At 35.6% G+C, this 24,201-nt stretch overlaps 2 protein-coding genes across 24 annotated transcripts in view; one reads left to right on the forward strand and one right to left on the reverse strand.

Annotated features, from left to right (window-relative positions):
- The window catches only part of epg5 (ectopic P-granules autophagy protein 5 homolog (C. elegans)), a 1,176,376-nt gene that overhangs the window by 315,447 nt on the left and 836,728 nt on the right, over positions 1–24,201 (reverse strand). The gene's annotated exons all lie outside the window — the stretch shown is intronic.
- The window catches only part of arid3c (AT rich interactive domain 3C (BRIGHT-like)), a 225,781-nt gene that overhangs the window by 181,990 nt on the left and 19,590 nt on the right, over positions 1–24,201 (forward strand). For all 23 annotated transcript variants that reach the window (XM_087252706.1, XM_087252711.1, XM_087252699.1 and 20 more), the window contains 1 exon segment: positions 10,555–10,627. In XM_087252706.1, the coding sequence (XP_087108832.1) occupies positions 10,555–10,627 (73 nt within the window).

Raw genomic sequence — 24,201 nt, forward strand, 5'->3', positions numbered from 1 at the left:
TTAATCTGTAATCAAGAATGCACTATACATTCAAATTTTATTCTGTATAATAAAGCTTTATCAGTTGCTCCTTGGTCATCACTAGCAAGTTTATGGCCCTATCGCTTCTAACAGTTTTAAGAAAAAGCCAACAATCTCCCCTATATGATACTGTATGCATAAGCTGATAAATATATGATGTAGCACCTGTCAAATTGGACCTTACTCTATACATCCTCTCAAAGGTCAGATTTGGAAACAGACACGAAGCCACTGACTGTAATCCGGGACCAGCGTCCTGCTAAGACACATCTTTGGTGGATGTGCAGTATGCATGCTTTCACATTAAATTATTGATGGAAAACAAACACACATGCAGAAACCGTCCTGGGCCCACGATGTATAATTCATAGGACTCTACTTGAGTGACTATGAAGATTTGCTGTGTTTTTCACTTGTAATTAAAGAGCGAAATGTGAGTGCTGAGCAGTTTTCAGCCTAATCCCTTAATTGCACTATGGGGGTTTGCCATTAAAGTGTCTTAAATTCTGTCAAACAACCCGCATTCCCTTTTTTTCTTTCTCTTAGCCGTACATAAATGAGGTCAGTCTGTGGCTCTGGCGAAGTGAAATTCATTCATGCCGAAGGTACAATTATCAGAAGCAAATGTCAGGATATAACAAAAATAATGTCTTACACAATTGCCACTTTAAGTTCAATCATTTCACTAAAAGGTCATTCAGAGCATCTTTTGCAATCTCCTAGTGCTCAGATCACATGGTAAAACACAATGGTGAAGGACGGTTGGTGGACCATCCCCACATTCTCCATTGTGGCGCATCACCATACACATGATAAACAGAAGCTGTGGTTGTTTTCTGAGACAGAATTGCATTATATGAGGGCTACTGACCCAATCTGAGCATGTGAAAATGTACACTGAACAGAATAGGGAGGGTTCTCTTTCGACTGTAAATTATAGACTGATAGTTGGTTGTCAATTTTGACTTTGATCCACACATGCTAGAATCCTGTGAAGGCAGGAGAAAGCGGTTTTCAGGTTGACGGCAGGCAGCTACTCTAAATCAAGAGAGTCTTTAAACGGCAAAAGAGTGCCTGATCCTAGTGTGAATGTTTTTGGTGGTCAAGATTAATGTGCGAGAGAACAGCAGACAGCTCTGTGCCAAACTCTCCCCTTGGGAATGTAATTGGTATTCGGGATTTGGTTCGATTTGTTTAGGATAAAGAAATTGGCTTATTCACATATCAGTTGTATTATTTGTCCATCCAGTATTTCATATCAGGCTAAAGCTAATAGGAAATAAATTTATCTAAGTACTGTTTAGTTTTTTGTAAATTTGAACGTGTTATTTTTTTTTTTAACTCTTTAATTTTGTTTTTATTGAAAAAACTTACATACATACAGTACTGCCTTAGTCTTTACAGGAAGGAGATGGACCATATTTAAAGATTCTCTTGGAAGTACTTTATTACAGTGAATTTAGCTTACTACAAAGGAACTCAATAGCCTACCTCCCACCCCACCCATCTAATATTAATCAAAATGTTTGTGGACGGTTCATAAAAATCTAATAAAAGGCATATTTATTTATTTAACGAATCATTTTCCTTTTAGTTTAGTCCCTTTATTAATCAGGGGTCACCACAGCGGAATAAACCGTCAATTTATCCAGCATATGTTTTATGCAGCAGATGCCCTTCCAGCTGCAACCCATCACTGGGAATCACCCATTCACTCTCAATTGCACACATACACTACGGCAAATTTAGCTTATTCAATTCACCTATAGCGTATGTGTTTGGACTGTGGGGGAAACCGGAGCACCCGGAGGAAACCTGCCCAGCACGGGGAGAACATGCAAACTCCACACAGAAACGCCAACTGACCCAGCCGAGGCTCAAACCAGAAACCTTTTTGCTGTTAGGTGACAGCAACGTTTAAGGTCTGAAACAGAGATCTTCACAGTCTGGCTGAGATACGATAAAAAGTTGGTCTCAGACCAAACAAGAAGCACTGCGTTAATTAATATTTTTCTGCACCATGTTTTTAAAATATGGTCATTTATTTTATCCCAGTATTTTCAGTGGAGTTTCTGCGCTAGCCGGCTGCTAATGACGGTGCCTGTGTTTAAACTGTCTTTTGTCTCTTTTAATGGTTTAACAACTAAATGAATGCTTAAGCCTATTTAACTGATTATATTTGAATTACATTACCACATCGATGCTGTAAAAGGAAGCTTTTGAAATTGAAAATAGTCGCATTAAGCTTTTACCGGAAGTTCATCATTGGTTGAAAAACACTAGCTGTGCATAAAGCCCATTTATTTATTCATGACAGACCTCGACTTCCCAAGCACACAAAAGCACACACGGCAAAATGTTGTTCAGTCATATAGTTATCAAACAAATCCCAGATAAAAAAAAGTTTATATAAATTTTTGTCGGCAGTGCAGATTGTTTGGTGCGACACAGATTTTTGAATTCCCACAGCAGTGCCGTACACGGTGACACTGACAATCTGATTTAGTCTGGGCAAAAGTCCACGCTCACCACAGAAGGGCCTTTCTCACACCTCCCTCACAGGGCCACACTGCACCGGCCCTGTAAAATAACACTTAGCTCTGCCAGTACACGCTCAACTCACTGCCACTTAATCCAGTCCGTCAGCTCAAGTACCCGGGCAAATCCCATTAGGAGGAACTCCATCAAGGAAAGACAAAGATCAGCTCTTCATATTAGCTTACACATCTCATTATGTCAGCTGAGCTCACTGCAGAACTGCGCACAGTTGAGGACCAACGTGTGTGTCTGTGCGCGTGCGTGTGTGTGTGTGTGTGTGTGTGTGTGTGTGTGTGTGTGTGTGTGTGTGTGTGTGTGTGTGTGTGTGTGTGTGTGTGTGTGTGTGTGTGTGTGTGTGTGTGTGTGTGTGTGTGTGTGTGAAGGAATGGAAGCAGCACTGGCAGTCGGCCAGTTTGGACTAGTGCCAGCGTGACCAGTCGTGTTGTTCTCTAATTAACTCCTGCTCCCTTGCGCCTGAGCTTCTCACACACTCATATTCAAACACACACAGACACATTAAGCCCAGCAGTTTCCCAGGAGCTCCAGGACACAGTCCACACGCGCACACAGACACACTTGTACAGCTATCTTTATGGGGACTTCCCATAGACATAAGGATTTTTATACTGTACAGACTGTATCATCTGTAGCCCAGCCCTCACATTCTGCATTTTTACGTTTTCGAAATACTTCATTCTGTGTGATTTATGAGCTGTTTCCCCATGGGGACTAAATGTCAAACTTTACTAGTATTGCTATTGTTGTGAAGACATAGGGTCACTCTTAAGGAATACAAGGCACACGTGTCCACACACACTGTGAGCAGCACACACGATGAGGAGCTTCTTTGTGAACGATTCTGTTGACATGGGCTTTATTTTTTCACAGTATTTATGCTTGGTTAGTTAGTAGTTTGTTAGCACAGGTGGTGAGGGGTATTTTGAAATTATTTGTTCCTCCTAATTTGTTGTTTTAATTCTTAGAGTGGTCCAAGATACCATTTATTAATTATATCATGTTATAAATATTACACCATATTTTTAATATTAAATATAAATTCTACTTCTTTTAATTTTATTTATCTATCTATTTTATTTTTTAAAGCAACCAATTCTGCCCTTTTAGGCTCATTTCAACTGTACATGAGAGATAACATCATTATCATCATATAAACTCAGACAGAGTGGTCGGATCATTGTCAAGAGGTTTATTTCACTATAATGACCAAATTACTTTATACAATCTTGCTTTTTATGCAGTTCTTTACCAAATGAATGAATAAATGGACATGAGATATCGATTTTTATTTGAAGTATTTTATAATGTGGGAATAAAGAGACTGCAGAGTGCTTTGTGAGCAATGAAACTTGCCCAGTGTAGGAAGTTATTTGTTAGGGTAGGACAGCCAATTACACAGTTTAGCATGAAAGTTCTCAATAGGCAAGCCTCACAAGATGACTTAAAATGATGGAAAGTAAAGACAAACCAAGCTCTAAAAAGAGCTATTTTTCAGTAAAATACAAAGTACAATGAAGAACAAAAATGTGCTCAAATCAAGATGTTTTAATTTGCCTTAACAACTTCATTAGATATGGAAAAGTCTGACTGTCTACTAATGCTGAGCAAAGATAAATTGCGATTAATCATATCAAAAATAAAGGTTTGTTCTAACATAATATACACTACCTAACAAAAGTCTTGTCATCGATCCCAGTTTTAAGAGCAACAAATGATAAATTGACTTCTAGTTGATCATTTGGAAAAGTGGCAGAAGGTAGAATGATGATTCTGATGAACCATCTGTTGAACTTCATCCCAATCACCACAAATACTGAAGAAGACCTATTGGAACCCGCATAGACCCAAGATTCTTACAGAAATCTGTCAAGTTTGGCGAAGGAAAAGTCATGGTTTGGGGTTAATTCAGTATGGGGGCGTGTCAGAGATCTGCAGAGTGGATGGCAACATCAACAGCCTGAGGTATCAAGGCATTTGTCCTGCCCAGTACATTACAAACCAGAGGAGAGAGCAAATTCTCCAGCAGGACAGTGCTCCTTCTCATACTTCAGCCTCCACATCAAAGTTCCTGAAAGCAAAGAATTCCAAGGTGCTCCAGGATTGGCCAGCGCAGTGACCAGACATGAACATTATTGAGCATGTCTGGGGTAAGATGAAGGGGGAGGCATTGAAGGTGAATACAAAGATCCTTCATGAACTCTGGAATTCCTGCTAGAACACTTTCTTTGCCTATATATTTATTTATTTATATTTATATATTTAAATATCTATGAAAAAAAGGTTTTGTATAGTTTTGTATTTATGTATAGGTGCATATTACAAATACATACATATACATATATATATATAACCCACTTAAATCTTTTGTTCAAACAAACTTTTATTTTGGATTAGATTAATAGCTATTAATCTTTGCCCAGCACTAATATTTTCTGTTATTCCAGTTATTTTACTTTGTCTCTATTTTTTCTAAATAATAATACCTTGCATTTTTGCCTTTCATCTGAGCTGTTTGGCAGACTTTGAATGCACACACCCACGAGTATAACACCGGGAGTGTATTATTTGCAGGGTCACAAAGGTTATGAGGTATAGAAGTAAAAGCATTTCCAAACTTTAAGGTCAACAGTCAGTCCCTCTGTTGAGCCTCCAGGTTTTAGTATGACATGCAGCAGCTCTAGACTGCCTGAAGCTCCACTTTAACTGGGTTCAAAGTCATATCCCTGCTCCCCCTCCACCGCCTTTGACAAAAAGAGTGGGGTGTGTGTGTGTGTGTATTCAATCACAAAGAATGTCACCCTGTCACTGGCCCACCTACCTGATTTGAGGATTGTGAAACAATGTCTATAGCATGACTGTTTGTATAAACATGCGAACAGTCCTTTTTTTTTTTTTTTTTTTGTAGTCCCAGTCAGGGAATAGTTGTCCTTGTTTTGTCAGACCCATCAATGTCAATCAGCCCGAGTCTGGTTTTGTTCTGAAAAAGCTGACAAAAATATCTTACTAGAAGTGAAACTTTTCAGCACTGTGGGGAAATATATTGTATTGTCAAGAGCTCCCTCTACTGAAATCTCTGCGTGATACTGTTTTCAACATGCACACTGTAAACATATTGCCATATATTGAGAGCCTCATAAAAGTTTGTCTACAAATGTTTGTTTTTTTGCTTTTGTGTTCTGCAATTGTAACTTATAATATATATATAACTCATGTAAGTATATTCGAATACCATATATTGTTTTTACAATTCTTTCAGAAATTACTCACATATTTAGCATGTTTCATTTCCTTTTTTTTTACCTTACACATTGAACCTAAAGTGGCTGAAGGTTGAGTGAAGGTGTGATCACATAGTTACAGCACCCTCAAGGGACTTGACATTAAAAACAGCTTGTGTCATTTGAAACTATGACGAACTATTGAGACGCTTCATGATGAACACAAACACACACGCGCACATAAACAACACATGCTCAGCAACTGAATCAAGAAAGTGGGAATGACTCTAGACTTCTGTGCAAAGTGACATTTTAATCAATAAGCAGTTTGATTGAGTCTGTTTACTTGGAAAAGACCATGGAAATAGTCATAGTTCAGTTTTTATTAGTAGTTTGAATTAGTTTTAAAGTTTTTTGTGTGTGTGTTTTGTCTTTGGTTTGTTTGCTTTACTGTTTTGTGTTTTTTATTTCTGTGCAGCCTTATTGTTATTTTGTTTAATTTTTATACTTATACATTTTTTTAAGTTAAACAGAGTATTGAAACATTTCCTTTGCAACTAGCAGAGATAAAACAAGTTAACATTTTAGTTATTTTACTTTTCAGTTAACAAGTTGCAAAAAGTGTATTTCATATTTCCGTGTAGCCTTGTTGTTATTTTATATAAGTAATCTTTTTAAGTTAAAAAAAATATTGAATCATTTCCTTGGCAACAAGCAGAAATAAATTAATTTATAAGTTTAAATATTTTACTTTTTTCAGTTAACAAAATGTACAAAAAATGTTTGTTTATGAAATGATTTCAGTCAACTCAAATAATTAAGTTTTTCAAATTATTTATTAAACTGTGTCTTAACTTATCAGTGCCGTCACTAAACAGTAAAAAATACTGTTAAATTAAACACCACTATATGTTATTTAACAAATCAATTTTACTGTATAAACAGTGAATTCAAATTGTGATTCATTCCAATCACATCGAGATTTAGCTTCATGCTAATGTTGTGAGACGACATGCATCAGTGCCCTGCATTCCTGCAGTCATAATGCTGGGAACAGAACTAATATGACTGTAATGGACCACTCAGAGGTGAAGCAGAGCTCTAATGTATTTTCCATCTGTTAATATTTAATGCAATGATGTAGACGTCATTACGCTTTTGACTTAATTACCCCTCTACTGGTCGCTCCAGCTTACTGATGACCTCGGTAACTGACAGTGTCACAATTACATCAGTTCAGTCTTAATCAATGTCTAATTTACTCATATAACTGCAGGTGTTTGGATGGATAAATGAATGTAAGATGAGCAACAGCTCGTTCTTGTTTATGTATTAAAATATCGATTTACATTTTCAGATTGTTTTAGAATGTTTTGAAGTGTTAGATTTCCCAGAGATGGGTTGCAGCTGGAAGGGCATTCGCTGCGTAAAACTTATGCTGGATAAATTGGTGGTTCATTCCACTGTGGCCACCCCAGATTAAGTAAGGGATAAAGCCGACAAGAAAATGAATGAATTAATGAATGAAATACTAGAATTTAAGCCCTGGGGCAGCATGGGGGCTTAGTGGTTAGCACTTTCACCTCACAGCAAGAAGGTCATTGGTTCGAGTCCTGGCTGGATCAGTTGGCATAGCTGTGTGGAGTTTGCATGTTCTCCTCGTGTTAACGTGGGTTTCTTTGCTCCTGGTGCTCTGGTGTCCCCCATAAGACATGCACTATAGGTGAATTGAATCAACTAAATTGGCCATAGTGTATGATAGAGTGTGTAAGGTGTGTAAAGTGTGTTTCCCAGTACTGGGTTGTGGCTGGAAGAGAACATATACTAAAATAGTTGGCAGTTCATTCTACTGTGGCGACCTCTGAAATAGATACTAAGTTGAAGGAAAATAAATAAATAAATAAATAAATATAAGTCCCAATATGCACATCAGACACTTGACAAGAAGCACCATGCTGCATCTATGACTGCTTGAGGAATTGCACACTGGACTCATGTTCCATCGTGAATAAAGTACATCCAGGAGGTTGTTTTTGCGCAATTAAGCCTGACAGGCTTATCTTGTATAGGACTGAAGGGCTTTATTCTGCAGGAAAACTGCCACAAAACTTGCATTAAAACACAAAACATTGATCTAAAACGTAATAGTTTATTAACTAATTCTTAATTAAATGCAAACCTGACAAAACAGCTGATGGAGTATACACTAACCTTCGCACTTGTTCAGTAACAAGATGGTGGCAAACAGTTAAAAACACGAAGTAGACAGAAACAAAACTGACTGAATAAAAAATAGACTTTTCTATGTATTATTCACCAAACCATTAAAAACTGTGGCATGAGAGACAAGCAAATACATATGAATGTGGATGCTAATGTATGGATTTAAACGGATTCACTGACGGTTAAGGTGATTCAAAGTTCCCGGATGACCTGTGTTATTTGGTGGTTGTTATCTCGGGATAAAATAATTTGGAATTTCGCAACTGACCTATCAAAATCGAGTATTCTAGACAGCCAAGTAATAAGCAAATATAATATTATTTATTATGAATTTATGCAAATTGTGCACTGTTGATGCTTTCAAGTCATAAATCAATATTTACGAGTTGAACGTCGAACACAATCAGCACTACAAATTCATTATTACAAATCGAAAACTCAAAATTCTCTTAAATTCCAGAGTTTCTGAGCTAATGTCATTAGCTACATTTCCATCCACCTATTTTTATGTGCATTTTAGAGATGCGCATAAAAATCAGTTGATGGAAACAGCAAGATGCGCATCAATTTTGAAAATGCGCATTAAAATATGTTCGCGTAACTGAGTAGGAAAAACTTTTTATTTGATAAGAAAAGATCTGCAAAAACTAGGATGGAAACACTTTTACCAAACAAATTCCAGCATGCGCATTTAAAAAAAGTAGTGTGATTTTTGTTATGAGCGATCAGTGCTGTCGTCATCGTCTTCTGAGGCTCAAGTCATTTATTAAATAAGGAAAAGATTTGTGCAGCTTCCCCTACCACAAAATACATTTTTACTGTTGATATTTGCCGCCAGTTAATCAGAAAGTGACGATTTTGTTCTCTTTAACTCGTTGGATGGAAACCCTGCTTTATTCGCACATCTTTTATGCGATATTCTAGTTTTGCGCATAAAGTAATTCTCATTTTTTGGTGGAAACATAGCATAGTGAAATTGAAGGATGCAACAACTGTCATGTGTTTATTAAAAAAATTTAAACTTTTTGAGTATGACAAGATAAAAGATGTAATTTAACAATATAAAAGTTTAAAATGATTAGCTTAAAGTGGCTAAATAAACTATTTAACAAAAATGAAAATGCAAAACACGCCTAATGCAATTTCTTTATTACAGCTATCAAAAGTAACTTTAACGCACTTGACGTCATAGTTACGACTTGTGAAGTACGAGCTTTCCAGAAGGAATTGAACGCAGCATGTGACATGACATACGCTCACATAAAACAATATGTATCATTTCACAGCATTGCACTTCTAGTCTGGTGTGCGACCTGCTTCAGAATGTTGCGCAACATCAACATTTAAATCTCCATACATTAAGAGGAGCAGGGTTTTCATGTTACACACTCTTGTTCTTCAGGATTTACATTCAGACTTGCACGTTCATATCTTGTGCATCAGTATCTGCACGCATATGAACAACCATTTAGCAGTGATGCGTTTGTTTGAACGATCTCAAACGGATTTAAAGTCACTCTCGTTTCTATATGTTTCGACAAGTATGACACATATAGATGTTAACAGATATCATCTATATGCTGGTGACTTGACTGACTTTACAGCATTTCCGAGCTCGGTTCCCGATGAGAGATGTCATACTTCGACTGAAACGTGTTTTATTCGTGCTGCACGTCTCGGAAATGTCACACATGGGTAAAAGCCTGGTGTGTTGTATTCACACTTTAAACCCACTGTACCTTTTTCTCCGAGGCATTGATTGCATTGGTCCTTTAATATTGGTGACAGCTAATACACTCCTAAATGATCGGTTATTATCTCCGGGGCCTTGTTCCATGTGCCCCGCTGTTTCCAAAGGTCATCCCTCTGTCTTCCTGTATCGACCTGCTCGCCTGTTAACGTGGCCTAAGACTTATTGAAAGTGAAGGTTGAGGAGCATATTTCCATCAGGTTGCAGTCTTCTCCTTCACGAGACGGCTTTTAAAAGGCTCTTTTGAGCATGTCCATTCAGAGAGAGGGGACAGGATGAGAAAACATAATGGATATGCCAATACAGGCAAAAGCGCCCTTAAAATGCATGCGGTTTCCCACTGGTGTAAGTGTATCAGCGTCTAGGTTTAATACGATAAATTTAACGCTAGATTTGCTCTATTGTATGTGTGTCATAATCTGTAGCTTCGTAAAAATGCGCCTTGTCTTGACATTCTTAAATCAAGAAGCATTTACAGACAAGCAAAAATTGACTTGTTTTCAGAAATCATAAGTAAAATGACTTGAGTTTTTCTTTGAAACAAGCAAAATAACCTGCCTATGGATTAAATAAAATGATCCTGTTCTTGTTTTGAAATTAGATTACTAAAGTCTTTATCATTGTCACGTTGTTAAATTTAAATTTGTTATTTCTGAAAACAAGCCAATATTGTTTTTTTGTCTAGAAAATGCTTCTTAATTTAAGCATTTTTAGATATTTGAGCAAGAAACAAGACAACAGTGCTGTTTAAAATACTAACAAAGCATCATTTTTATCTTTCCACAGCTGTACGAACTAGACGATGATGAGAAGAGGAAGGAGTTTCTTGACGATCTCTTCAGTTTCATGCAGAAAAGAGGTGAGTCTTGTTTTGTGGAGCTGGTCAGATAACAAATATCAGAAGCACACACCCTTTCACACCCATGCCGCAAAACCATATGTTGGCTTTAGATGGTGATGTTTAGATAAGGGTAATTATTGGATTTGTGGATGCTTTTTTAGCCAGGTGAAATTGTGTTCATCAAATAACCGAAGAAACATTTTTAACTCTCAGTTCATGTTTGAATTTTGGGTGTGTTTTTTTAATGGTGTTGGTGAAAACGACCAGTTAAGATGAGGCAGGACATACTGTCTTTACTTGACTTTTCAGTTTTACCCACACCATAAAAACACATTTGACATAATAATACTTTTCACACATTGCAGAAATAAAAATTAGAACATACACACTGTAAAACTGCTTTTCTTACTTTGAGTTTTTGTCTTGTTTCTAGTCCAAATATCTAAATATTCTTAAATCAAGAAGCAGTTTCTAGACAAGCCAAGAACATTGTCTTGTTTTCAGAAACAATATGCCAAAATGAAGTGATTTTTATTTAAAATAAGTAATCTGCCTATTGGCTTAGTCAGATATTATTTATGCAACGAGAAAACAAGTTAATTTTGTTTACCTCATTGGCAGATTATTTTGATTCAAGAATTTTTAGATATTTGGACTTGAAACAAGACAAAAACTCTCAAGTAAAAAAGCAGTTTTTTGCAGCGTATAATTTTTTTAATTGTATGATATTATATTTAATTTTATTTAAAGAAACAACATTGTAACTGTAACAACATGTTTTTAATTTTATGTTATTATTACTGTGTATTTACATTTTTTATTATATTATTTTATTAGTAGTTTTAATTATTACTTTTTAAAATTATTATTATGATTTTTACCAATTTCTTTCTTCTTTTAACCTTAAGTAGCAGTTTGTGGCACAAACAGCACCAAGATTATGGGTTTGAGTCTTAGCAAAACTACCATGAATAAACCGGAACTGTATGCCTGTAAAGCAGTGTAAAAAGCAGTTAAAGCATTTCTTTGAGCAAAAGTGCCTGCTAATTGCATAAATGTAGTTAGCTGCTAAGGGCAGTTAGCAGTTGTTGTTGTTTTACTTTATGGCCTAAATTGTGACTAGAATTAAAAAATATATATATTCATGCTCATTTTTTTGTCCCATATATGAGACTATTTGTCCTATTTTGACTGCTATGCCATCATGGTGAAAATAACCCATCGAAAAATGCTTTAAGACCAATCAGAATCCTCTGTCAGCTGTCGATTCGGTGTGACTTTTGCTAATCAGTTTTGGCCAATGCTAACAAACATTTTTCATCCAACATCCAGCTGTGCATAGGAGAAGTCTTTCGCTACAGTGTTGTTTTAAAAAAGAGAATTTTACAAGTAGCTTTTATTGTAAATCTTGGACCTTATTCTTAAAACAACTGACCAATAAAAAGGTGTAAAGCACCTAAATTTATTTGAATACTATTTTGGCTAAAATAGTCTTAAAATGTGGCTATGATGACCATCTAACAAGCTAATTTAGAATAGTGCTTAAAATGTCACTAAAATGCAGTATTTAAAAGTCTTAATTACTTGGAAAATGAGGCGTATAATTGCAAAAATGTCCACTTTTTGAGATAAAAGAGCCACCCCTTTTACCAGACTGGCTACGGGCCTGCTATTAGTATTTTTAGTATTTCTGATGCAGGTTTTGTGTTACAGCAGGTCAAATTGACCTGCAGCATAATATAAGGGTAAACAGTTTTTCTTTTGAGTAAATACTGTAATATAACAAGCATATCCTGTCATCTGAACAACTGGAATAATTCGATTTGTGTATAAATGTGTGGCACCTGTGGTGGAAAACAAAGCATCATAAATGCCCAGCCACCCATCTGCCGTCTCGCCAACAATAGAAATGCAGGCTTTATTGTTTTGGTAAAGGCTGAGAATGTGTAGATACTATTGTGATAGGCTTTTCCAGGTTTCCTGCTTGACCCGTCCAGTTCTCTGAAGTGTTGCTGCCACCGTGGTGTGTTTGTGCCCCTGATGCTATCTGAAACAACGGCTTCTGCTGTTTGTATTATAATTACTCTCAGATTATGTGAAAACATCCCTGAGGGGATGACCTTGCCACAGTGGGGAAGGCAGCATCCTGGTATTATGTTAGCATAATGAATTTTCAGCTTTATTGAAGAGGGAGGTACATCATCTGACCGCTTTTTCCCACCAAGGTGCTTCAGCAGACATCAGCCCTCCATATTTTATAGCGGAAATAGAGGAACTTTAAAGGCCTTGCATAATATGAGGAAGTTTGCAGCCTTTGAAGACTTTCCATGGCAGATATTTTAAGCTCTCGTGTCTGTTTTTGTCACTAATATGGCTTTGTTTTGGTAATATGGTGTATTTTAACCGTATGATCATTATTTAACCATATATTTTAATCCACATGGGCTGTAATTTGATGTAGTTGTACTAAAGTTGTATTAAAGTTAAGGATTATTTTTTAAAATAAGATGTCTATATGATGTTGATTTTTGTAAAGACAGATACTGTCGCACAAGAAAAATGTCAGACCTGTTTATATCATATAATTTACTTTTTTTTTACCTTATTAATAATACTAATATATAGAACTTAATAATAGATGCCCAACCTAATCTAAATTAAAACATTTATTTACATTTTTTAAATATTTTTTTCTTCATTTTTGATTAAATACATAAGAAATTCAATGCATATTTCCATTATTAATAAAACAACAAAAGACAAAATAAAATAAAAATTACTCACTGCTTTTAACTGCAGGACCGTTGGAGCTTTAAAAAGAAACTAAACTTTTTACTTTTTTTATGTTTTAATTCTATTGTATTTTTTTTCAATGTTTTTAAGACATTTAGTTTGTTTTCTTGATTTGATTTTGGTAAAACTTCTTCTGTGTTATTGTAAAGTAAGACATTTCTTAATTTCTGAAATGTATTGGTGTAGTAGCAATCTTTTTTTTTCAGAAAATGCATAAACAGTTGAAGGCAAAATTATTAGATATTTTTATTCCTTTTTTTTTAAATATCTAAACAATATTTAATAGAGCAGGGAAAGTTTCACAGTACTGTATATCCCATAATATTTTTTTCTTCTGGAAAAAAGTGTTGTTTCTTTTAGTTTGACTGGAATAAAAGTTTTTAAAAATTATTTTTATTTCTGTTTTAGTTGTTAATTTCAACTTGCCTAGTTAACCTAATTAACCTACTTAAGTCTTTAAATTGCACCTTAAGCACCTATTGAAAAATAACTAAAATATTATGTACTGTCATCATGGCAAAGACAAAATAAATTAGTTATTAAAACTAATGTTTAAAAATGTGTTGAAAAAAATCATGTTTCTGTTAAAGAGCACTCTGGAAATATTTTTACTGCAACTATATACATTTTAAAAATTGTACCATAATAATCGTGATAATGATTTTTTTAGGACTGCACAATATTTTGTTTCAGAATTTATATATATATATATATATATATATATATATATATATATATATATATATATATATATATATATATATATATGCAGTGTGCAGTCTGCATAGTCACCTCTCAGGATCTGCAATGTTGAGTTAAAATTGTAATTAAGTCAAAAACAAAATACTAGCAAAGTTTAATCCTAATGGAGTGAACGATTTTAAAGACCTGTGACTGTGTGACTTTGTTCTAATGAATGACTTTATGCTTGTAATTGATTTATTACTTGTTATGCAGTTGAACTCCCTTTTAATGTAAAATCATGAATTCTTTCCCAAAAGAGCTACTTAAATCATCTTTAAAATGATATTCATATAGCAATAGATATTGCAGTAAAATAATCACAATGTATGTTTTTTCCAATATCATGCAGCCCCTGATATTTTTCATAATGGAGCAGCCATACAATAGATTATTTAAACAATGAACTAAATCCATACTCAGTGATGGGTTGCAGCTGGAAGGGCATCCGCTGTGCAAAACATATGCTGAATAAGTTGGTGGTTCATTCCGCTGTGGTGACCCCTGATTAACAAAGGGACTAAGTCGAAGAGCAAATGAATGAATGAATGAAGTAATTATAATTCTGTGTTCAGATCATTTCCATTTATTGTGAAAACATAATAAATGTATCAAATACAGCAAATATCAAATCATTTTTAAAGCATGATTGACTGAGATGTTGTATTATAAACTTGTCATGCACAATTGTCATCAAGACGAACAGAAAATGTTTTGAGGAAGAAGAACTGAACGAGAGACACTCTAAAACTATGGATCATGACAGATGTGCCTTTCCAACAGCTGTGGCTGAGGATTCCTTACACGTTACACTGAAGGAACTTGGCAGTATTTCAACAAAATCTATGTGCCGATGTATTGTGGTGTGTTGCTGACCTTGCAGCCTGTCAGCAGTACAATATATTATTACTGAATAGCTCACAACATCATGACAACTGACTGTTCACTCACTTAGTGCTTATTCGGTATATCAGCAGCACTGATGTAGATTCAACCAGAATTTCAACAGCAGTTTATATTAAAAAATGCAGAGTATTGGAATCATTTACAGGTTTAGGTCATGAAATTATTTAAAAATCTTAGTATAAAGTCCAATATTATAAAAATCTCGTCTTAGCAATATTAATTAAACTCTGTAATTATAATGAGAGTCCTTATTCCAGACTACATGCTCTACAATATACACTGTAAATCATTTCTCGAAGCTTTCCGTGCCAATGACACATTTTTGTGATGTATTTGTTTACACATCATGTGTGGCCATTTTTGACTAGTCAAACCATCTTTGCAACAGATTTTCTTGTTTGAAGCAGAACTCCACCTCAGCAGTTTGGTTTGGTTTGGTGTCGGAGGCGGTTACAGGTCACAGGAGATCTGATTTATTTGCCCTGAGAGGCAACAGATGACAGAGAAGGCCGAGTCGTCATTTAGCTCCGTTTCATCTGTTTAAATTTGTGATGACAGGAATGCAGGGCAGGTTTTATCGTGGTTCACGCTGTTGTTATTGCGCCACGGGCTAATCCACCCGAGAGACAGTCAGCGAGGAGTCACCCAGTCTACTGATGCCATGACATAAAAATGCCTGAAAGCAGCGAAGTGAAGCTCTTCCCGTCAGCTCAGGCATGAGATCAAATATAATTAAATCCCACCGCCTCGGTTCTTATGCTTGATGTCTAAATCTGTATTGACTCCAGCACTCAGGAAACCAGCGCTCTCATCAGGGGTTGACTAAAACATGCAGATATTTAGTGTTCGTGCACACATCTGCCCCATTGTTTTTCAAATAAAGCCTTTTTGCATTAAGCCTATTATGGATTTGCTTGTCATAACTGAATCTTTCAGCACATAATCCAGGTTACCTGCCGTACTCGTTTTACTGTTGTGTTGTCAATCATGTGTCCATGGTGTCAAGTAGCTTTCATTGCTGTTATCATAGTTTTTAACTGACAGCATGAATAGAGAGAGAACCTCCTCCTCCTCCATATTAGGTTTTGTCACTCAGTACGTGGATTTGTGTATGACTTATCAGGGATGAGACCATAATGAAGGAGGATTTTCAAGAGACCATTATTAGGAGACAATTTTATTCAGTGTTACTTGCCAGTGTATATTTACATAGTGTGTGCGCCGTGTTTGATGCTAATCTTGTCATCAGAACAGTCTGCACATGCTAAACTTTTTTCGCACATGTATTTATTTTTAATGAGTTTGTTTGTCCACAAGGTGATGACACTGATAGCGCCTCATCTCACAATCCGAAAAAGAACCCATTGATAAGCACATTGATGAGCACATGTGTGAGGGCTTCCAAAGATATCCACAACTATACTTCAGACTGGTACAAAGATATTTTTATCACCAGATGATTCGCTTCAGAAATGAGGCTTTTGACTTTGTCTTTCGCATTACATGCCATAATGCAGACATGTACCTCAGAAAGGTTTTTGCCAGAGAAAAGATTAGATGTCTGCAGTGCGGGAGATTTTTACTGTGAACAAGAGGACATTAAAAATTGCATTGTTTTAGTGATATTGGGAAAGAAAGATGACATTTCTCAGAAAAGTTAATATTCACAGTAATAAGACTTTATTTTGATGGTTCCTATTGCACATTTTGTTGACTAAAAGTTGCATTGCAACTACATGCCAATTACTTCTCATCTGAGTATTAGTAGACTGTCTGATTATCTGCTGATACTGCTCCTTCAACAGACATTTAACTGACTATAAAAAACTTTGTACATGTCAACACCCTAACCATAACCCTAACCCTAACCTAACAGTATACTTATAATCTATTGAAAATGAGTTGACATGTAGATGCAATGTAACTAAAACCCAGCAAAATGCGACTATTAAATTAAAGTGATACCCAAATGTTTTATTTCTTTTATACAGTTGAAGTCAGAATTATTAGCCTTCCTTTGAATTTTTATTTCATTTTTTAAATATTTCCTAAATTATGTTTAACAGAGCAAGGAAATTTTCACAGTATGTCTGATAATATTTATTCTTGTGGAGAAAGTCTTATTTGTTTTATTTTGGCCAGAATAAAAGCAGTTTTTAATTTGTTTAAAAACACTTTAAAATCAAAATTATTAGCCCCTATATTTTTTAAAGTCTACAGAACAAGCCATCATTATACAATAAATTGTCTTATTACCCTAACCTGCATAGTTAACCCAATAAAATTAAGCCTTTAAATGTCACTTTAAGTGCTTTTTAGTAAAATATTATATACTGTCATCATGGCAAAGACAAAATAAATCAGTTATTAGAAATGCGTTATTAAAACTATTATGTTTAGAAATGTGTTGAAGATATCTTCTCTCTGTTAAACAGAAATTGGACTCAAAAATAAACAGGGGGCGAATAATTCAGGGGGCTAATAATTCTGACTTCAATTATCTGATGCCAGATGGATCAGAGTGATGCAAAGTGATGGATAAACTTTTGGGTAGAATCCAAAAGTAAAATAGAAATAAAAGGTTTTAGACAATTTGGATAGGGGTCTTTCGTTATTTTTCTGTGAGATTTTGAAACGCATCGTCCCCCACTACAATATGGCTGTTCATGGCAGCATGCCGTTAGTGGTTTTTCTTGTTTAAAACTTGGTGAGGATCATATTACACATGACACACTGCCTTTTATAAATGGCATTTCGAGACATATTTGGACTGAATGAGATTAATGCCATGATGCAATCTGAGATGCAAACACAAACAGCTGCTATCACATTACAGCTCTTATTAAAAGCTGCTCTTTCTGACCTTCCTAAATTTTATAGCTGATTTTTGATACTTTGACAACAGGTATTTGCTCTCTGCATCTGTCTGTTCCTACTTTTGCCAGGAGTAATAATGCTTTTGCCAAGTATTGGTTATTTTGCCAAATAACATAGGCAAACATGTTTAACTGACATTTTTAAATGATGATTTATGATAATAATAGTAAGAATGTTTTATTAATTTTGTTATAATTTAACCATTAACACTAAGAGTTTTCTCAGTTTAATATGTTCATATTTTATTTATTGTTATTATTTAATCTTCTCAGGGCATACATTGGCCATTTAATTTCTCTTAACTGGATGTTTAATGTAAAGAGATCAATAGCCTTATTTTTAACATGAGTAAGATAAATGACAGGATGCAAACGATCCACCTGCCGTTATTTTGGTAGGTAAATTTAAGCAGTACACTATAATAGATGAAAGGTCAATGATCAGCGATGCCAAGTTCATATTTAGAGCTTTGCCAAGTATTGGTTACACTGCAATCTGAGCTTCAACCTAATAAAGATTTCAGAATGCAATTAGGACACAGCATCTTACATGTGTTTTGAACAGCAGTGTATGTTACATGTGTCTCTGAAAATAAATGGCTTATTTGTTGACTGGCACATATATCTAAAGTGCAAGACTTTTAAAATGTAATATTTGGCTTTGTGCAAGTAAAAATTAGGGATGTCCTGATCAGGTTTTTTGTCATCAAGTCTGAGTCATTTGATTTTAAGTATCTGTCGATACCGAAACTGGATCTGATACTTCTATAATACATTAAAAAAAAAGAAGAGCGAAGAAACAGATCCAGGATTCTTATTGTTTCTTTAATTCACCTTATTTTAACAATCAACAAATCTGTTACCAAACAGAGCACTTCTGTGAGGTAGCGTGAACAATCAAGTAATACATAACATCAATTATTCACTTTTGGACAGTGCAACAGTAAATATAAAAAAAATGTATATAAAAACAAACAGCACCTCAACTTAAAATACCCGGCAGGCCATCCCAAGTTTACATATCTCACAGTTTGCTATGGCAATGTTGTCGTCACCAACTTTATAAAAACTCCAGAATGCACTTGTGCTTTCCGCTTTAAGCTACTTCCATGTTCTACTTTGCTGGGATTTAACCAGTAGCGTATAAATATATATATTTGAGTCCTGATTTACAGGTAACGTCCGATTCTGATCAAGTCTGAAACCACGTGAACAGGCCCGATTTCCAATGAAATGACCGGATCTGGACATCCCTAGTAAAAATAGTTTGTGGTTCTAATATAAGACAGATCTGACCAATCTGTCATCATTTTCCTACATTTTCATCTATTGAAATTGATTTTTACCTCATGCAGTTACATCAATGGGAAAGAATTAAATTGATCGTGCTTCAAAAAATGTCATTTAAACAGTCCAAATGACTTGAAAAGTAGTCCATCTATATCAGTCTATATCAGTTTAAGCCACACGACAGCTTTAGGAAAGAAACAGTGAATGAACAAAGCAATGGTTCACCAAATCAAGTCTGAAATTAATACTTTGATTCACCAGTGACATATTAAATAGACCAGAAGTGGAAAAAAAGCTATTTATAATGGTACAAAAGACTTATGTTCTTATGTATGCAATCATGCATTTTCAGTATTGATAATAAAATTGTCAAAGATTGGTATGAATCAACTGCTGGTATTTACATTAGGAAAAACTTTGGAAAGAATTTTCCTGTCGTTACTGTTTAGGGAGACCTTTCAATAGTCACAAATGCAAAATATTCTCAAAGCTAAAGATTTCCCTTCCAGAGTGACGTTCCACATCCTTTCCGTCGCAAGCTCAAATATCAACTTGACGATAGTAAGAAAATGAAAACTTTACTCAAAATCGTCTCGACTTCACTATGTGTCCGGAATACATTAAAAAGCAATAGACGAAAGGTTGTCTCCCGCTGAGAGTGAATTCGTGCCAGGACTGTTGTCCCCTGTAGGCCTGGCCTGAGACCAGAGGTCGCTGGCCTTCCCAGTGTCCCCCGGACCCCGCCATCATCAATCATAACCTGTCAAATACAAAATCGTTTGTCGCGAGCCCCTCTGTGTAGTGAGATGGCCGTATCTTTTTTCACATCAAAATGGCTGCCTGTGCCTCACAGCTCAACACAAACAGTCCTGTGTTTAACTCTGCTCGTGGAGGAATGTAGATGATATTCGCTGCTCCCCCAGAGAGCTTTATATAGAGAGAAGTATTTATGACCAGCTGTTTAAGACCTGTAAATGAAACGTGCACTGCAAATTATGCCTCTGTCAGAATGGAGATATCATATGATACCAGGAAAGTTTGGCCAAACATGCACCGTTGCTTTATGGAGGCTGGATGAAAACCTTCTTTGTTCGACACCGGCTCCTCTGCGGTTGTCTCATTATATGAAGAGAAATGAGATTTAAACAACTGATGTAAATCACTTAATTGTGTCCTTTTCTTTTAAGTTGCCTTCTGAAGAATAAATACGTCCATCGAGGAAGAGACTTGGAGTGATGGGCTCATTTACGACCCCTAATCTTTAAGCAATAGAACAATGCGAGTGTTATTGCCCATTGTAAACTGATAAATTCCCACTTTGATTCATGATTCCCACAGGGAAGCAACAATAAATTGATCACATCTAAGGGCAGCATCAGCACTTTCTTTTGAATAAATCAATATTTGACGCTTTCATAGTTACCTGAAATACTAATGAAGAGAATGAAAGGCCAAGAACGGCTCTTTGAGTTTCTCCCGTATTTTCTGTTCTAATTCCCCTGTTTTAACATGAGAAACGAAGTTAGGCTCATAGCACTCTCAAACCACAACTTCAGCTCAGATATTCTAAACATCACGAATGAAACTATGAATTTTGATGTTGCTTATTTACTACAATGGGTCTTTTCACATCGTGCAGTTTTTAATCTACATACTAATCTACATCTAAATACTCTGACTGTGTCTCACTGTTTTTTCAGCATTGGTTGTTCAACCTTATTATGTTCAATTCTAGAGGTAGACATAATAAATAAAAAGCAAGCAATGATCATCTTCTTTGGTGCAATTCAATCAACAGTAAACTGTATTTGTTAATTGCACCTTGTATTCAGCTTGACGTTTATAATAAAATGAATGTACTATGATTATTTTGACTTTCAATTCAGTTTTGAGTGTTTCGAGGCATTTTTTCAGCTCAGTATTTAAACTTTATACACCCTTTTGAGCGCAGATACAAGATTTAAAATGGAAGGCATGTGGACAAACCAGTTACTCTCTCCTTAGAAAGAAAAGACTTACTTTTATTCATTTGTCAGCATGAAATGTTCATTCATTCATTCATTTATTCATTCATTTTCCTTCGACTTATCCCTTTATCATTCACCACAGCAGAATGAACCGCCAACTATTCCAACATATGTTTTACACAGTGGATGCCCTTCCAGTTGCAACCCAGTACTGGGAAACACCCGTACACATTCATTCACACACATACACTACGGCCAGTTTAGCTTATCCAATTCACCTATAGAACATTGCTTTGGACTTGTGGGGAAACCGTAGCACCCAGAACACGGGGAGAACATGCAGACTCCACACAGACATACCAACTGTCTCAGCCTGGACTCGAATCGGTGACCTTTTAGCTGTGAGGTGACAGTGCTAACCACCGAGCCACCATGTCGTCATCATGAAATGTTTAATCACTGAAAATATACAATATGGTTTATTATCACTTATTACTGTATGTAGCATGTTACTATATCCTTAGGAGAAATAGACTTTATATTCAGTGGTTATTCACTTTATATTCATTGCATACAGAGTCTTTAACTACAATGTACTAACATTTACTTTATCATAAGTAATGTCCATATACCCAAAGTGCTTCACAATCATAAGGGGGGTCTTTCCACACCATCATCAGTGTGCAGCATCCACTTGGATGATGTGACGTCAGCCACAGGACAATGGCGCCAGTGCGCTCACCACACACCAGCTATAGGGGGAGTAGAGAGACAGTGATAGAGCCAATTTGGTGGACAGGAATGATTAGGAGGCCATGATCAGTAAGGAGTGAAGGAGGGAATTTTGCCAGAACATCGGGGTTACATCCCTAACTCTTTATGAGAAGTGCCATGGGGATTTTTAACAACCACAGAGAGTCAGGACCTCGGTCTCATCTGAAAGACGGCAAACACTGACAGTGTAGTGTCGCCTTCACTTTACTGGTTCATAGGACTCACACAAACTGAAGGTTAAGCGCCCCCTGCTGGCCTCTCTATCACCACTTTCAACAGCAACCTAGTTTGGCCATGTGGTCTCCCATTCAGGTACTGACTAGGCTCAGCCATTCCTGTCAACCCTCCCATTTTTCCCGGGATTCTTCCTCATTTTACTGTTTTATCCCACTATCATCCCGTAAAGGTATTTTCCCGTATCTCTCCCGTATTTTCAGTATTTCTCTGAACAGCCAGTCCTCCCTATACGCAACCCATACCGCCGAACCACCTCTAAAACATGAGTCTTCTGTGCTTTCGCTTTGTTTAGGAATGAAAACAATTATGATTAAATATTAAATATTGTATAGGATGTCACCCATCCTATACAATCCTCAAAACAGTCATAAAATGGTGCATGACTGTCAGCTGACGTGCTCCATAGTGATAAATAGACGCTGTTTCCCAAATGGATTCTGTACACGCGATTTGAAGCGGAGCGAAAGCCTGGCTTTTGGATGCGTGTTTAAACAGACATACACATATAATTAATAATAATAACATATAAACATGTCGATCTTTGTGGGTTTTTTTCCCAAACACAACTAATTTCGTCTTAAATGAGCATAAAAAGTTAGAAAAGCAGTCGAATGCTTTCATCATAACGTTAGATGTGTGCATTTTTAAAGTGATACCTCTTATTTAATGTAATGAAATAAATAAACATAAAAACATAACATAATTAACATAAAAAAATCTTAATAAATGAGAGATTCATTCGTTGCTCTGTAATCAGAATGTTTAAGTTAAACAGTGGAGAAATGGCTAATTAGATTGATAGCTTGATTCTATTTTATTATAATAGCTATTAATTTTAATAAGCTGAACTGTTTGCTAATGTATTTACTGTTAATGTAAATATTAATTTTTCTTTAGTTAATAATAATTTTTTAACATATTCCTGACCATTTACCTGTTTATTTACAATTAAACAGCTTCAAATGAACAATTTTAGTAATTTTTTTTAAGGTGTGGGGGGGGGGGGGTTTCATGATAATTGCACACTTGCAATTATCATGAACGCCCTAGCCAATGTCTTTTAATTGCATACAGTCAATGCAAATATACAAATGGAGCAAATATACAAATGGAGTATAACAGTATTCAGTAACAGAAATAAAATAAAATAACCAAATGTACGATAAAGCTGTATTGTCTTCATTGTATAAATAATTAAATACAATGAATCTTTGTCTACAAACAGTCCAAATGCGTTAAACTCGCCTAAAATGTTTATATAGGTTTTGAAAACACATGCAAATGATTAACATTGACTTTATTATGGTTAAACTAAAATGACTCCAAAATTCTCATGTGTTCTGAACTGTTGACCTGGTCAACTGTAATCCTGACTCTACATTGCATGTCCAGTGATGTGACTATTGCATATTCACACATTGCGATATCAATGTTTAAACGATATATTGCGCAGCCCTATTAGAAAAACTTACTTTTGTTTCTTGTACGTTCAGTAAAATAATAATGTTAGATTGGAATATACACACATTTAGAAAAAGTCAGGGTATTCTAGTTTTATGGGTTTTATTTTAACCCAAAATTTTAAAATGGTCAAAATGTCTCAGTAGTGGTTAAACTTATTTAACAAAACCTGTCCTTAACCTTTTTTATGTCATTAGCAGCACAATGACTTTTCAGTACAGTAAATCCATTGTTCCAAACCCTTTAAAAAAAAAAAGAACAATGTAAAGACAGCTAATATAAAATGTAACTTGAAGAACTGCGTCTCTTAAACGTCACTTTGGATAAAAGAATCTGTCTAATGAATGAATGTATTGTGAAACTACCCGTTGTTAGTAACAAGCACTTATTAGAGGACCTACTCAAGCTTGTTGGTCAGTCCAATTTCCCTGTTTTATACACATGGATAAAGTTTTTTTATTTTCCAGCATTGTGTTTACAAATTAGCCCTTCATTTCATGCTTGGGAAGAGCAGGCAATGGCAGACGCACTGTCCGTCCATTATCTG

This window comes from Danio rerio, chromosome 5, assembly GCF_052040795.2.
Source record: "Danio rerio strain M-AB ecotype USA chromosome 5, GRCz13ab, whole genome shotgun sequence".
Classification (NCBI taxonomy): Eukaryota; Metazoa; Chordata; class Actinopteri; order Cypriniformes; family Danionidae; genus Danio; species Danio rerio.